Source organism: Sparus aurata, chromosome 12 (assembly GCF_900880675.1).
Source record: "Sparus aurata chromosome 12, fSpaAur1.1, whole genome shotgun sequence".
In the NCBI taxonomy this organism is placed as follows: Eukaryota; Metazoa; Chordata; class Actinopteri; order Spariformes; family Sparidae; genus Sparus; species Sparus aurata.
This window is the reverse complement of record NC_044198.1, coordinates 21365959-21379783: the sequence shown is the minus strand read 5'-3', so window position 1 is coordinate 21379783 and position 13825 is coordinate 21365959. Positions and strand designations below refer to the sequence as shown.

The window sequence follows — 13825 nt, the reverse complement described above, 5'->3', positions numbered from 1 at the left end:
CATACAGACCTAGTGTCTCTATCACACACTGACTGCAACATGTTCATATCCCCTTGCACGCTTGCGCTGATATTGTCATGTTGGTCTTGTTCGCAGAACATCGTAATTAATGTTGCACCTGGACATCATTGAAACTGACCAATAACACTTTTTGTACTGTCTTAGCTTAACAACTCGGGGCAGGGGGGGGATGAAGTTATCCTTTCAAACATTTGCTTAACAACATGAAAGGTGTATTTGAACCCAAACCATGTTTTCCTAAACCTAACCAAGTATTTTTATTGCCTAAACCTAACCAAGTATATACGTTCCCTAAACCTAACCAAGTATTTTAGTTCCCTCATCCTAACCAAGTATTTTTATTGCATAATGCCCAAACCAATTATTTTTATTGCATGAACCTTGCCAAGTATATTCATTGCCTGCATATTACCAAATTGCTATCATTTCAAACCCCAGTTCATGACAGAAAAAAAAACTTGGGGACTCTGTGTGATTGAGCGAGATGAACCATCTGAAGTGGGTATGATGGAGATGGTGTGAGCATCATCATAGGGGAAAAAATGGGGAAAATAGTCAGTGGGTTGGGTTTGTGTGTGTGTGTGTGTGTGTGTGTGTATGTGTGTGTTGGGAAGAGTTGGGGGGGTTGGAATGAGGTTTTGCAAAACCATGCTCTTCATGTCACGGTACTCATAGAAACCCTGTGATTAACAGAAATGGAGCGGATGAGGTCGAGACCAAAATGAGAAGTAAGGGCCGTTGGTCCAGAGCTGGGCTGATAATCATGGAATAGTCGTGGCTCTCTCTTTCTCTTTCTGGCTGGTCCTGAGCTAAAAACCAAAACACAAGCATCCAGTCAGTGTGGCTTGGTCAGTGAGAAACCAGTCCATTACTTGAAGGTAGCAGGCGCAGTGCTACAATGCCCGATGTCAACAACCTTGTGCAAAACTTATTGCGAGATAATCTGGGAAAGCATGTTGGCTAAGTGACTAAATTTGTAAGTAGGTCATGATTAATGAAAACCAACTATCAGGTTTTCCCTTTTATTTCGGTGAGTCATTGCTTCTGCTCCATTCCCGCTACTGTTTTCTTCACAAGGCGCTTTCGTCAGACACTGTTGTGTGAATGCAACAAGTAACCATGTACTCATGTCACAGTTTTGCAGTTAGGAAGAAAAATACACAAAGTAATGTATCTATTTTGATGATGCATTTGTTGCTTTGAGTAATGTTTTTAAGAAAAAAATTCTCTTGATTTTTCTTAAATGTGAATGTTTTCTTGTTTCTTTACTCCTGTATGACGGTAAACTGAACTGGCTTTTTATGGACCAAACAACTAAATGATTAATCGAAAAAATAACCAACATATTTATCAAAAATGAAAATAATGGTTAGTTGCAGTCTTATACTACATATTCATGAGCATTAAAAGAGAAACTTAATTAACTTTATCAGCTTCATAGCCTACAGTCTGGTTTTGGTTGGCTATGCTCATTCTGAAAACATTAGTCCTTACATCATCAGTCATATTGGTTCAAAAGATATTCTGATCCAGGCCTTCCTAGACACCGTGTGTGTTTTGCATTTGAATCGTGTGCTTGCAGGCTGCATATGATTCTGGGAATAGAGGTTCACTCAGAGTTTGTTGTTGAATTTTCCTGGCATGGATAACTTCAGGAAGATTTTCACCTCAATGTTGGCGCAGAGGACCTCTTCTCGCCGGCTTCTGTTCCAAATGCGTTTGCCAGCTGAGACCGCAGTTCTGATGTTTGGAGGATATGAACAAATTCCTTCTCATATCTTATGTTACGAGTTATGCTTTTGGAAATAGAAGTGGAATCTGGTGTTTTTATGGGTGATTGCTTCGAAAGTGCCGCTACTCCCATTTATTAAAAGATTTAGGATAATAGAAAAGTTTGATATTAAGATATACGTGTGTGTGTGTGTATGTGTATATATATGTGTGTATATATATATATATATATATTTGAGGAACCCACACCAAAAAAGGTAGAATCAATATCAGTTCTTGTTTCGTTTTTCATTACCTATCCCGATTTTTTTATTTATATTATATATATATATATATATATATATATATATATATATATATATATATATATATATATATATATATATATATATATATATATATATATATATATATATATATATATATATATATATATATATATATATTAGTCCTTATATATATATTATATTATATTATATTAATAAAAAAATCGGGATAGGTAATGAAAAACGAAACAAGAACTGATATTGATTCTACCTTTTTTGGTGTGGGTTCCTCAAATGAATTTTTTTTCAGGGGATTGTTTTCAAATCCATTTCATGGGTTGTAGCTGTGTTGCTGACAGGAAGGTGGGAGGAAAGGAAAAGCTTCACCTAAGTGCAGAGTAAAGAGCACTATCACGTTTCCAGGATTATTTTCTTTAAAATCCTTGTGACTGTGGCCAAGACTTTCAAACACTTAGCAGCAGCAGACTAAGCCTTGTTTAGGTTTTCCTTTCTAGCTATAGTGTGGGAATACCTGGGAACAAACATCCCCGCTGTTTGAAAAGGATAAAGAGAATGAGGCGCTGAAGTGGTGAAGGCTGTCTGCTCTTGCTGTTTTGGGCCGCTGCCTCCTAAGCCCCCTCAATAATGAGCAGGACCATAGTCCAATGTGAGAGGAGCTGGCCTGTGCAGCAGCCTCAGTGCGGATAAAAAACATTCCACTGTAGGTCTCTGTTGAAATAACAAGGGCCGCAAAACAATCAGTCTTCACAGCACCCGCTCTCCCCATTCTCATGGGTAATGAGCAAGATGGGTAGTAACCCACTTCGCCTCAGACTTCACGCCTCCCATTGACTAAAATGGTTAACTTGCATTCCTGCATAAACATTTAGGCCTGTGACATGCTTACTCATTAACTCTCTTCTACAAACTCAGATTCATAGGAAGGACGTTGTTTCCCATGTTACTTTCAGAAATTAAGTCCAACACACACACACACTAATGAGGCTGCTGACCCAGTTTATGCTAAGAATTCATGGATTAGTGGTATGCTCAAATTTAGCTCATAATTCCAAACTGTGCCATGGTGTTGCATTGCTTTTTTTAAAAAATGTTGGGTTATATTTTGGTACATTTTGGCCATGCAATGTGGCTTCAGGGATGGTAATATATGTCTGTCACAGATTCACATATGCAACTGTAAAACCTTTTGGAGATTATAATGCAGAAAAAGATGCCGTTTTATTGCACAGATGTCATTTTGGACATTAAAGTGTATTGCTTAACTGTAAAATATCCTGCTTCTGTTACATATCTTTGTCACAAGTGTTTGATAACCACATTTGAGTCAGCATTACACTTTTCCCCAATATCCATATCGGCATTGGCACCCAAAAATCAAGTGCGTCAAGTGCGTGGCATTCCTGGAATTTAAGCCCATGTTGGTGTTTCCACCCTAACTTGAAATTATCATATTGCAGACATAATCACTGCATTCACCTTGCTTTGTAACTTTTCTTCCTTTCCGCCGTGACTCCTACTTGTTGTAAGTTTCCAGCAGCATTGAAACGTGAGTTTGATGTCAATGTTTTGCAATGCGCAACTTTCAGAAAAACTTGCTGCCATGGATAAGAGGAAATGATAACCAAGGACACACAGGATTCAAATCGATGGGACAAGTTGAAACTGGCTCTCCTTTTCCATCCCCATTCAAACTGCTTAAATTGTCACCTCTACTCACCTGTCCAATTGTTGCATGACCGTGGTTGCCTTAAATTACAGAATCTTTAGGCACCTTTGGTCTTGTTTGTTTGGCTTACTTTTGCTGATAATGAATATAAAATTTTAAATGATGTTTAAATCTGAAAATCTATGGTAAACCTGGCCAGTTGAGGACACAGGTGTGGTTCATACCCAAGAGTCGAACCCACAGGTAAAACGCCATTAGCAAAACCGCAGCATCACATAACACAGCCAGATATGATCTGACTCACTAGGTTGGGTATCTTTTGTCTCTATTAGCCAAATGTGTACACCTGCCAATCTCTCAGGAACAGACATGTTATCTGCAGTTTTGTGCTTTACCTTTGCTTTAAAAAAGTTAGAAAAAACGTGTTGTAAGAGATTATCTTAAGTCTTTTAAGGATAGTGGTTACATAGAAAATGAATGATCATCAAATGTGTTGCTGTGTAATTTGGTACATGTCCCAGACATGAGTGATGCTATGTTTATCTTGCAGAGGCATTTTGCCTCATTTCCAGTTTATGTGTTTTCATCTGCTTTTGTTTTTGTGTTTTTGATAAAAAAATAAATAAATGTGAAGGCTGGGATCGAGCAGGTCCAAATATACTCTATGCTGCGCTTAATGTGAATTTGCCTAAAACAGTATTTATAAAAGATTATCACAAACAGCAGGTTTCCAGCAGTATAATTAGTAACAGTCTTACCATATATCATATTATATCACCATGAAACGACAATGTCAGGTGGGACTTTGCCATCTTTAAAGGTGGTCTCGTGGATTTTAGATTTATTTGCAAAATCAAGTCTGGTTGTGCAATAATACAGCAACAGTAAATCTGTAATCTTCTTTTGGTTTTCTGCAGATTACAGAGTACAGTAGACAGAAGACCTTAATTTGCTATGATACAAGCTCTAAGGACTATCGATCACAGCTTGGATGTTCCTTCATAGAACAACGGTCTTGTTGTGACGTGGTCAAAGCATGTTAACATTCCTCCCAGGGGAAGTAATAATACAGTTCAGACACACTTGTGGCTGCTCTACTCTGCTTTTTATTATTTGTGTGGTTCTTTTTTCTTCTTTATCCCCACTATTGTGGCACAATTACTTCTAACTGTACCATATGTCTGTAAATCCTCAGCTGTGTCTGGCAAATTGTCCTCTGAATTGCTTTACAACTCTGACATATGTTGGATATCTTTTTCTAATTTTTACCTTTCCCTATATTGTATTTCCACACACTATAGCCTTTTTTATAGCCTCACAAGTATCCTAGTTCTCTATTCACTGCACATTCAATATTATATGAGAATTCAAATAAAACCTTTTACATTTTTAAAGCATAATCCTTTTTAATGTATCTTAAAATCTCCTTGGTCGACTGTGAAATAGAAGTTAAACACACTGTCTCTGGACGGAGATGTTCTTGTGAAATTATGATCGCTGTGTTAGCATCCACCAGTTATGGTTGATGGCATAAAATGTAAACATGACAAAAGTATTTCAGTGCTGCTCTGTTCGCAGTGGCATGTCAAAACCGGAGCCTCCTGTTTTGCTCACATTTGCATCATTTGATGTTATGGATTGATTGAGAGGATAAGACCTCAGCGTAGGGGTGTGCCAAAATATCAATACTACGATATATCGCGATATTTCGTCTTGAGGTACGTTATCGATACACTGGTGCCAAATATCGATATTTAAAAATGTAAAAAAAAAAAAACTTTTTTTTTTTTGTCCCACCACCACCACCCCTCTTCGGAGGACAGCTTTATCTTTATTCAAACATAGGTATACAACCAAATAAAATAAAAAAGTTTAAGTAGCTCTGAAATCCACACATATAGATATTTAATGATAGTTGTAGTCAGTGTGTGTGTTAAGAAGAGACACTGTGTAATATACTCTTTGTTTACTTGGCTGTCATTCATGTGAAATTGATTGACAATGTTTTGTAATTCCTGTGAAATGGATTCAGTGCAGTCAATAAATTCTGAATTTCTTCAGTGACACAGATATCGTGATGTATTGTGGATGAAATTCCTTGCAATATATCGATTATCGCAGAATCGCTGTATCGTGATATTATCGTTATCGTGGGCAAAAATATCGTGATAGTATTGTATCGCGAGGTACCTGGTGATACCCAGCCCTACCTCAGCGTCATTACAACACACGAGCTGGGATTTTAAGGGAAACAATAATAAACTTAACATCCGCTTTGTTCTTTTATTCTGGGCACAAAAAAGTTGACTTTCACCTGGTCTGTGGTATTTAAATCTGAGAAATCCCCATAACCCTTCCTCCTTATGCGTCTTTCTTTGTTTTTGTTGCCTTCCTGCAAATTTCGGGATTTCATTCAGTTAAGAACATCACAGAAATGAGGAAAAAGTTGCTGTAAAGAGTAGAACCTGAGCATTATATTGGTTAGCTGTTTACTGTACACTGTACTAATGTTAATTTGGACGATAGTTTATTGTTAGACATTAAACTATTAGCGCACAATGTATATCATCATGTAAATGTACTGTTGTTGTGTGTCATGGATTTATATATAGTTATAATATATATATATTTTACACCAAAAGCTGAATTTTCTATATCTCTACCCTCTATAACCCACAAGATAATATAAACTAGTTTGCTTGAGTGTGGCCTTGTTCTAGTTTTATGAGATGTAACCAGGAAACAGAAGTGTGTCTTTGTGTGTGTGTGTGTGTGTGTGTGTGTGTGTGTGTGTGTGTCATTACTCAATTGCAGAGCAGCGAGCAACTTTAAGACCACACCAAAAGAAATTATGTTTTGCTTTTCTAGATTAGAGTCCTCTTAAGTTGGAAGCTGCCATCTTACCTCTGAGAGGCTGTTAGAGGCTTTGAGTAATAAACTGCTACTTTGTTGAATGTAACTCAAGTAGGGTGTGTGTGTCTGTGTGTGCATGTGCGCATCATTGCTTGCACTACCTCTTCAGTTGCAGGGGATGATAAGATGGCTTACATTTAGAAGATGTGGGTGTCAACCCCAGGGCATGCGAGAGAAAAATTGTTGATCAGAACTGGTATAAATGCATCAATGCTTTGTGATGTTGTTGGGATATTTGGGCTCATTAACTTTCACCTCAGTAGGGTGTGGATACTTACAGGATTGGACTTGTTAGGATAATAATACAATTCTGAATTAAAAAGAAACACTAAATCTTGTTTATTTTACCGACATCATGACTCACCTGAGAAATTGTCTGAAAAGGGTATATATTGCTTTGACTTGCAAAGGAGAAGCTCGGTGTGTTTTCCAGCCTGATTTGGTCTTGTGCCAGAGCTCCTATCATATACAACAATAGGAAGTAAAGCATAACCTGGTTAAAGTTTATTTCTCTGTGTTTATTTTCAGGTGTAAATCAGTTGTTGTCTTGTCTTTGCTTGCACAGGGAAGATGCACGTGTCTCTGGCAGAAGCCCTTGAGGTTCGGGGAGGCCCGCTCCAGGAGGAGGAGGTCTGGGCAGTGCTCAGCCAGAGTGCTGAGAGCCTCCAGGAACTTTTTCACAAAGGTATGCACATGTGGAATTAAGTGTGCAAAGATGTTTCCAAGAAATGATCATACAAACATAGTTTCTTTTACTCGCATAGCTTCTCCTGTCCTTCATGTCCTATTTTTGGACAGCCTACTCTCTAAATCTGTCAACACCACTATTAAAGGAGCTGAATGAAAATCTGGTGTCCAGATCTCCTGAGTTACAGGTTCTATGTTGTATTAGAGTTGCAAAAAGTAGCCGATTAATTGATTAGCCAGTTGAAAGAAAATTAACTGCCAACTCTTTCGATAAACGATTAATCATTTCAGTCATTCTTCGAGCAAATATGTCAAACATTTGCATGTTCCAGCTTCTATAACGTAAAGATTTGCTACTTTTCTTTGTCATTTATGATCGTAAAACATGTTTCCTGATTTACATTTTATAGACAGATTGATTTTCAAAATAAACACAAGATTAATCACTATGAAAAAAATTGTTAGTTGCAGCCCTATTTTGTATTTGTCAAGGCAGATATTGATAAAAGTAAGTCAAAACAAACAAGATTAAAGCAAATTTTTGTGAGTCCTAAGTGTCTATGATCATCCTTGAAACCAAAGAAAGATAAGTCTGACAAATTCCAGAGTGTCTTTGTAACATAAATAAACTGGTGACTAATGGAGGTTTAGCTCTGGAGATACTGGGCCGGATGTGAGTCAACAGGTGCTGCAGTTTTTGGGTGGTGCCCAGTCTCAAACAAAAGTGGTAAATCTATCTACGTTGTCATAGTTGTGTCATCTACACTATTTATCATTGGCCTTGTGAATTTCCATTTGTGCATTTCTTAAACCAGTTTGTCCTCAGCTTCCAATTTTGCTGACTGGTTACATTACAGACAATCCTGGCATGCTTCAGGAATTCTGTCTCATTAGTGTGGCCTGAAAATATGCTTTTTATGCTGAGGTCACTTTTACCAAGATAGGGTTGTGCTCTTGTATTGAAGTTTTTTAAGGCTTCCAAGATACATTTCTGAACCTAAGAAGGACAAAATGCAAGGTTGGATACTTCAGGTATTTTAGATGAGATCTTATCTGTGCATGTTGTTGTGCTGCAGTGATGGTGTTCGTTAACACATCCTTCATTTTCTTCCAGAGTGTAGTTGTGTAGCTATATTGAGTAAATTGTGGCTTCTCATGTGCAGTTTTTGACTGCTGACTGAGTGAAGCTAAATTTGAAGAGCAGATGTTGGAACCAGTTATTAAAGAGTCACTGAGCTATGTAAAGAAGTATGTTTACCACGAGAGGGGATTAATAATGGCAACCATTTAAACTTCAGATTGTCCTAAGATTTGCTAGATATTCTGGTCAGTTATGGAAGATAACAGAAGTAGAGTTTTTTCTGGTGAAAACATACAAAAAAATGTCTCACTGTTGTGTGACATGTTTTTGCAGAAAAGAAAGTACAATTGCCACAATAAAATACTTCAAATGGAACCTACTCCCATTAAAATGTATATTTGTTCTCTATTTACAAATTTTCATGCTGGACACAAGATGTCTCCTACTTCACTTTAAAGTCCATTCCTGATGTATATGTGCATTGCAGGCTTCAAGTTTCCACATCACACTTGTGTATACTGAATATTGGATAAAGATTGGCTTCCGAACTATTTATGATGTCACAAATCATGCTTGTAGGTCTGCCTCTTAAAATCACATTTTCATCAGATGAATACAGGTGAGACAGGTGAAAAAAGGCGTTCTATTGTCAAACAGCTCATACATCATTCTGCACAGTGAAGCTCAAACTTGTAGGAACAAGAAGAAAGAACACATGTTTGAGCTGAAGGGGGGGATTCAAAAAGCATTAATACAGGAAAAGTCAGTGTCTTTGTTTGCTGAATCAGATTTAGGAAATTTGAGTATAAATGTAGTTTGTTCTGTCCGTGTGCAGTGAAACTGAATGTCAGGTTTCCTAATGTATGGAGGGTGCCAACTTACAGTTTACATAGCAAGCCTTTTTATGACTTGTCGCACACTTTTCAGATATCGTGTATAGACTAACAAACATCAAACACTAAACCCCCAGTGAAGTCTTTCTTCCCCTGTGTGTAAACAGTAGTGGTTAGCTACTATGTTTGTATAAGAAAGATTTGTTTGACCAGCCAATGTGTGAATATTTCTGATTTGTTAGAGGAGTTCCCCCTCATGGATTAGTCTATAAAATATTTAGGATCAAGTAGAAACCAGCATTTACAAAATTGAGTGTTGCTCTTGATCTATCTGCCTGCTCTGCAGAGGATATAGCCGCTTAACATCTGCCAGGTCTTGGTATTGGGAATTTAATGCATTGTACACTGTAATGTTTTGAAACATACTTTTTAGAGGAGAAGCTCTTGATGTAATGATTCATTCCCTTCCTGTAGGTCAGATTGCAGCTTATCAGACTAACATACTACATTGTTAAAGGATAAAGAGCTTACAGTGTTACAATTTGCTGCCTTTTGAAGTGCAAAGGAAATCAAATGGTGCATGGCCAAGTCATGTTTTGAATATTTCTAGTTTCTACTAGGAGTTTCCATCTGGTATGGTTTCTGCTTATATCTGCAGTTTGGTGAAACTGTTGATTAGTGTGTTATCTGTCAAGAGCTTGCTCAGGCTGAGTCATGTACTTCTGCTCAGTTCTATTATCCAGAGGAAAAGTTTTATATGGGATACACCTAGTAACCCTGTCTACTTTCGAGTAAGATCTTTAAATGGTCACATGAGTTTTAAACAGGAAACTTCTATTTACTTAGTAAATTCCAGCTTTTGAAAGCAGATATATGGTGCCTCAAATCCAGCTCCTCAGTTCCTCTCTGCTCCTCTCCGAGTATCAGTGAAAGAAAAGAATTTTGCAGCGCTGCTCAAACATTCCTTTGTATATTTTTAAAACGTTCTCTGACCATAGCGCTGGCTGTGGCTTTGTAGGAATAGAGAATTACGCTGTGTAGCCATTCCTTTCTGCTTCTGTGCCTCAACAGTTATTTTCCTGCAGGCTAAGAAAGCAACATGTGTTTTTGTTTACTTCAATCATCTTGAGTTTCCATAAACGCCAAAGCCTTCGCAAGAAACATCCACTGTGGTTGCATATGTGTACAGTCACCGCATTCAGGCTGTGAAAATTTTGACGCTAGTATCGAGCTTGAAAACACAGTACTTTATATGAACACCATTTTCGACTGGGAATTTAAATAATGGAAGTGTGAAAATGTGAATAATTTTTTATCTCCAGTGGTTTAATTTGCTGGTTTCCCTCTGCAGACCCTACAGCCATGGGCTTTATCATCTCTCCCTGGTCCCTCCTGCTCATGCCCTCTGGCAACATCTCCTTCACTGACGAGTATGTCACCCAGCAGGACTTACGAGCCTTCACAGCCCCTGAAGTCCTGGAAGGGGTGTCCTTGTCCTCCGTTGCTGATGTAGAGAAGGTATAAATCTTTTCGTAACCTATGTGGTGACAGAATCTCACAAATTGTCTGGTTTACATCCTCGAATGCTTCACTGGTGTGAGTTTTATCACCTTTCCCCAAATCTTGTGTTGATGCTTAAACATTTTCAGCATGGTGATAACTTTTAGTTTAAAGTGGAGATGTTTGGTCTATTCCATCTGTAGAGTTCTCTTCTAAACAAACTCAGAATTACGTTCACCATTTTTTGCCGAAACATGTGTAGCCATCTCCATGGCAACCAGACAATATCCTCCAACTAAAGTGACCACCCAGCAACAAAATGTCTGACATAACAAAAGAAGGTTTTAACAGGGTTTGGAAAATGCGTAATTTGAAGCCTTATGTTTTCAAGACTAAGGATATGCCTGAATTCCAATATAATCCTTGAAAACTGTCTGATTTTGTAGATATAACACCCAGTTATTTTTCAGGATCACTCATACACCACAAATCTTTTAATTTTTAAAATGAAAATATTCCATTGCCTTATTTGTTTATTCTCTCCTAGCGATTCATCTAGCATTTATTTATTTCATTTGACATGTACTACAGCCAGTAAGTTTTTAATGACGGTGGGTGAGTGTAGAAATCATTGTTGTTGTGTCAGGACACTCAGGTGTTTAATAAGTAACAAACAGCCAAAAACCTCCGAGAATAAATATTGCTTGCTTGCAGATCTGAGATGGTTGTGTAGTTGCAACATTCAGAAGTAAGGTCATGAGCAACCATATCGTCTCCTGCAAAGCACACGAAACTTCTTTTTGCATATGCAGAGAACCACACCCCCTCTACTCTGGTAGAAGAGCTAAAATCTTGCATGACTGGATTCCCGTCTCTGGCACGGCCCCACAGACCTCAACACAGTTTTGTGCTGAGTCAGTTTTCCAGCGCTGGTCCCGCCTCCCCAGCTGAGTTATTTCAGTGTAGAAAATATAATCTGTTTCTCTCATTATCAGAGACTGTGGGTAAACATACGTCAGCTGCAAGTGCCACGATTTTCCTTTCACTTTTTCAACATTCAGGGTGGTGTTGTTACTTTTAATGGGCGGCTTTTAAATTTCCACATCTTCTGAGAATGTGAGTGTGTCTTTAAGGGTGCACCCGAGCTCTGTTCCTGAAAGACCTTGAAGGCTATGTTGCATTCTTTGGCAATCCATGAATTATTCTTTCCTCTACCAAGCCCAACATTCAGGGGAAGTGATTTCTCTCCCAAGCAGTGAGAGCAGAGTAATAAGGAGAGGGAAATGGAAAAAGGTTTTTGGATTTAGTCTGAAAGCCCCCGTCCTTTTCCTTTCCAAATAAGAATGAATACAACTTTTATTGCACTCCAGCAGTTATTGAGCTTTTAGTCTGTCTCTTTCTTTCACAGGGCTGTTTGACTTTTTAAATAAGGTTCATTGCCTAGTTTATCTAAATGAAACACAATCTTTAGCCTTCTCCTTCCGTGTGCCCACTATTGCTTTAGTCTTGTCTCATTGTTTGAACACTTTGAATGAAGTGTAATGCTGCTTAAGAAGCTCAATTGATGTTTTTTTCCTGCACAGATGCACATGTACTCCTTAGGGATGACCCTGTTCTGGGGAGCAGACTATGAGATCCCCCAAAGTCAGGTAAATCAGTTATGAAATGAGGCTATATTCACAGTTTGTAATTTGATGATTGTGTTTGCATTTATCTTTCCAAAAACACTACATTTGGTGTCTCATATAGTGCAGAACTAACTGGACAGGCATGAGGAAATAAGATGCTGACATGTCAGTATTGATGATTATGAAAGATGTCTCCCTGCAGATTGATGTGCATGTTATTTGACTGAAGACATAAGAGTTTATTTAAAGGTCAACATTTAAACGTGCTCATACATAGCCCAAATGCCTGATAACCACACTGAAAACACACATTATCTTCTTTAGTGGAATCTGACGATCTCATCTGAATATCTCATCAGGATAAGAAAAGCTTCACGCTGTAAATGAACTTGGAATGTGTTTGAATCTGCCAATCGAGATGGTCTGGCTCTTAAAGTGTTCATATCTCAGCAAGAGTCAGCCAGGCATAAAACACAATCCACGCTCACATTTATGAGAAAGTACCGCCCATCCAGTCCACTTCACTGAAAGGCCCCATTCCCCTCTTATCGTGTCCTTTCCCTCATCAATGAAGGAAGGGTTGTTTCTGATGGATTCAAATAAAGTGTCACAAAAGATGTGAAGTGTCCACACTGGCAGTATTGACACATAAGCTCCCTTCATCCACTGTGCCATGTTTGTACCTAATGCTTTCTTTACATATTGTGTACAGAAATGGCATACATGTGAAGAGAATACAGATAATCTATTAACCATGTTTGCTCAGATACATATTTATTCACTGCACTATGCAAAGGAAACCGATATAGCAATGTATGATAATAGACTGCAAAGCGAAATCCGATTAAAGTGAAACTCTCACCAAAATGCAACCTAGGCTTTTTTTGTGAATGTATATGAGTCAAACCTTTGTGTAAAAGCATAATTAATACGAAAGAGGCACTTTTAAGATTTACCGTATTTTTGTTTCGGGTCAAGCTCATTTTCTCAGTGCAAGGGGCACTTTTACGATAGCAAAGTAAAGTAAAGTAACAAACGACTCACCTTAGCAGTAGCTTGTTCCGCTCGCAGTCATCATGGCAGCCAAGAAGAATGGATCTCAGAATGCAACGTAACTTGGAGGACAGTTAAGGTGGACCGCTACTGTCTTCCAACAACTATCCACATGATATCTCACGTGACTTTTTCAGCTTTTTATTTTAGTATTGTTTCTTATATGAGGCTCCTTTTTCAACTGCAAGGTCAGTGCTGTTTTGCGCCAACGACAAAACAACGAATTATCCGTGCATTTATATGGAACTAAGCTTTAGGAGTGGTCCAGCTTAACTGTCCTCCATGTTACGTCGCATTGTGAGATCGACACTTCTCGGCTACCATGACGACTGGGAGCAGAACAAGATACTGCTAAGTTGAGTTGTTCAAAAACTTTCCTTTAAGCAAACTCTGTGTACATAAACAATGTTCTCAATACTCGTGTT

General features: G+C 38.2%; 1 protein-coding gene across 4 annotated transcripts in view; it reads left to right on the top strand.

Annotated features, from left to right (window-relative positions):
- ptpn13 (protein tyrosine phosphatase non-receptor type 13) overlaps positions 1-13825 on the top strand; it is a 50700-nt gene that overhangs the window by 1054 nt on the left and 35821 nt on the right. For all 4 annotated transcript variants that reach the window (XM_030436129.1, XM_030436130.1, XM_030436128.1 and 1 more), the window contains exons 2-4: positions 7184-7303; positions 10571-10737; positions 12303-12368. In XM_030436129.1, the coding sequence (XP_030291989.1) occupies positions 7189-7303; positions 10571-10737; positions 12303-12368 (348 nt within the window). In that variant the 5' untranslated portion in view covers positions 7184-7188. The remainder of the gene's footprint in view (positions 1-7183; positions 7304-10570; positions 10738-12302; positions 12369-13825) is intronic.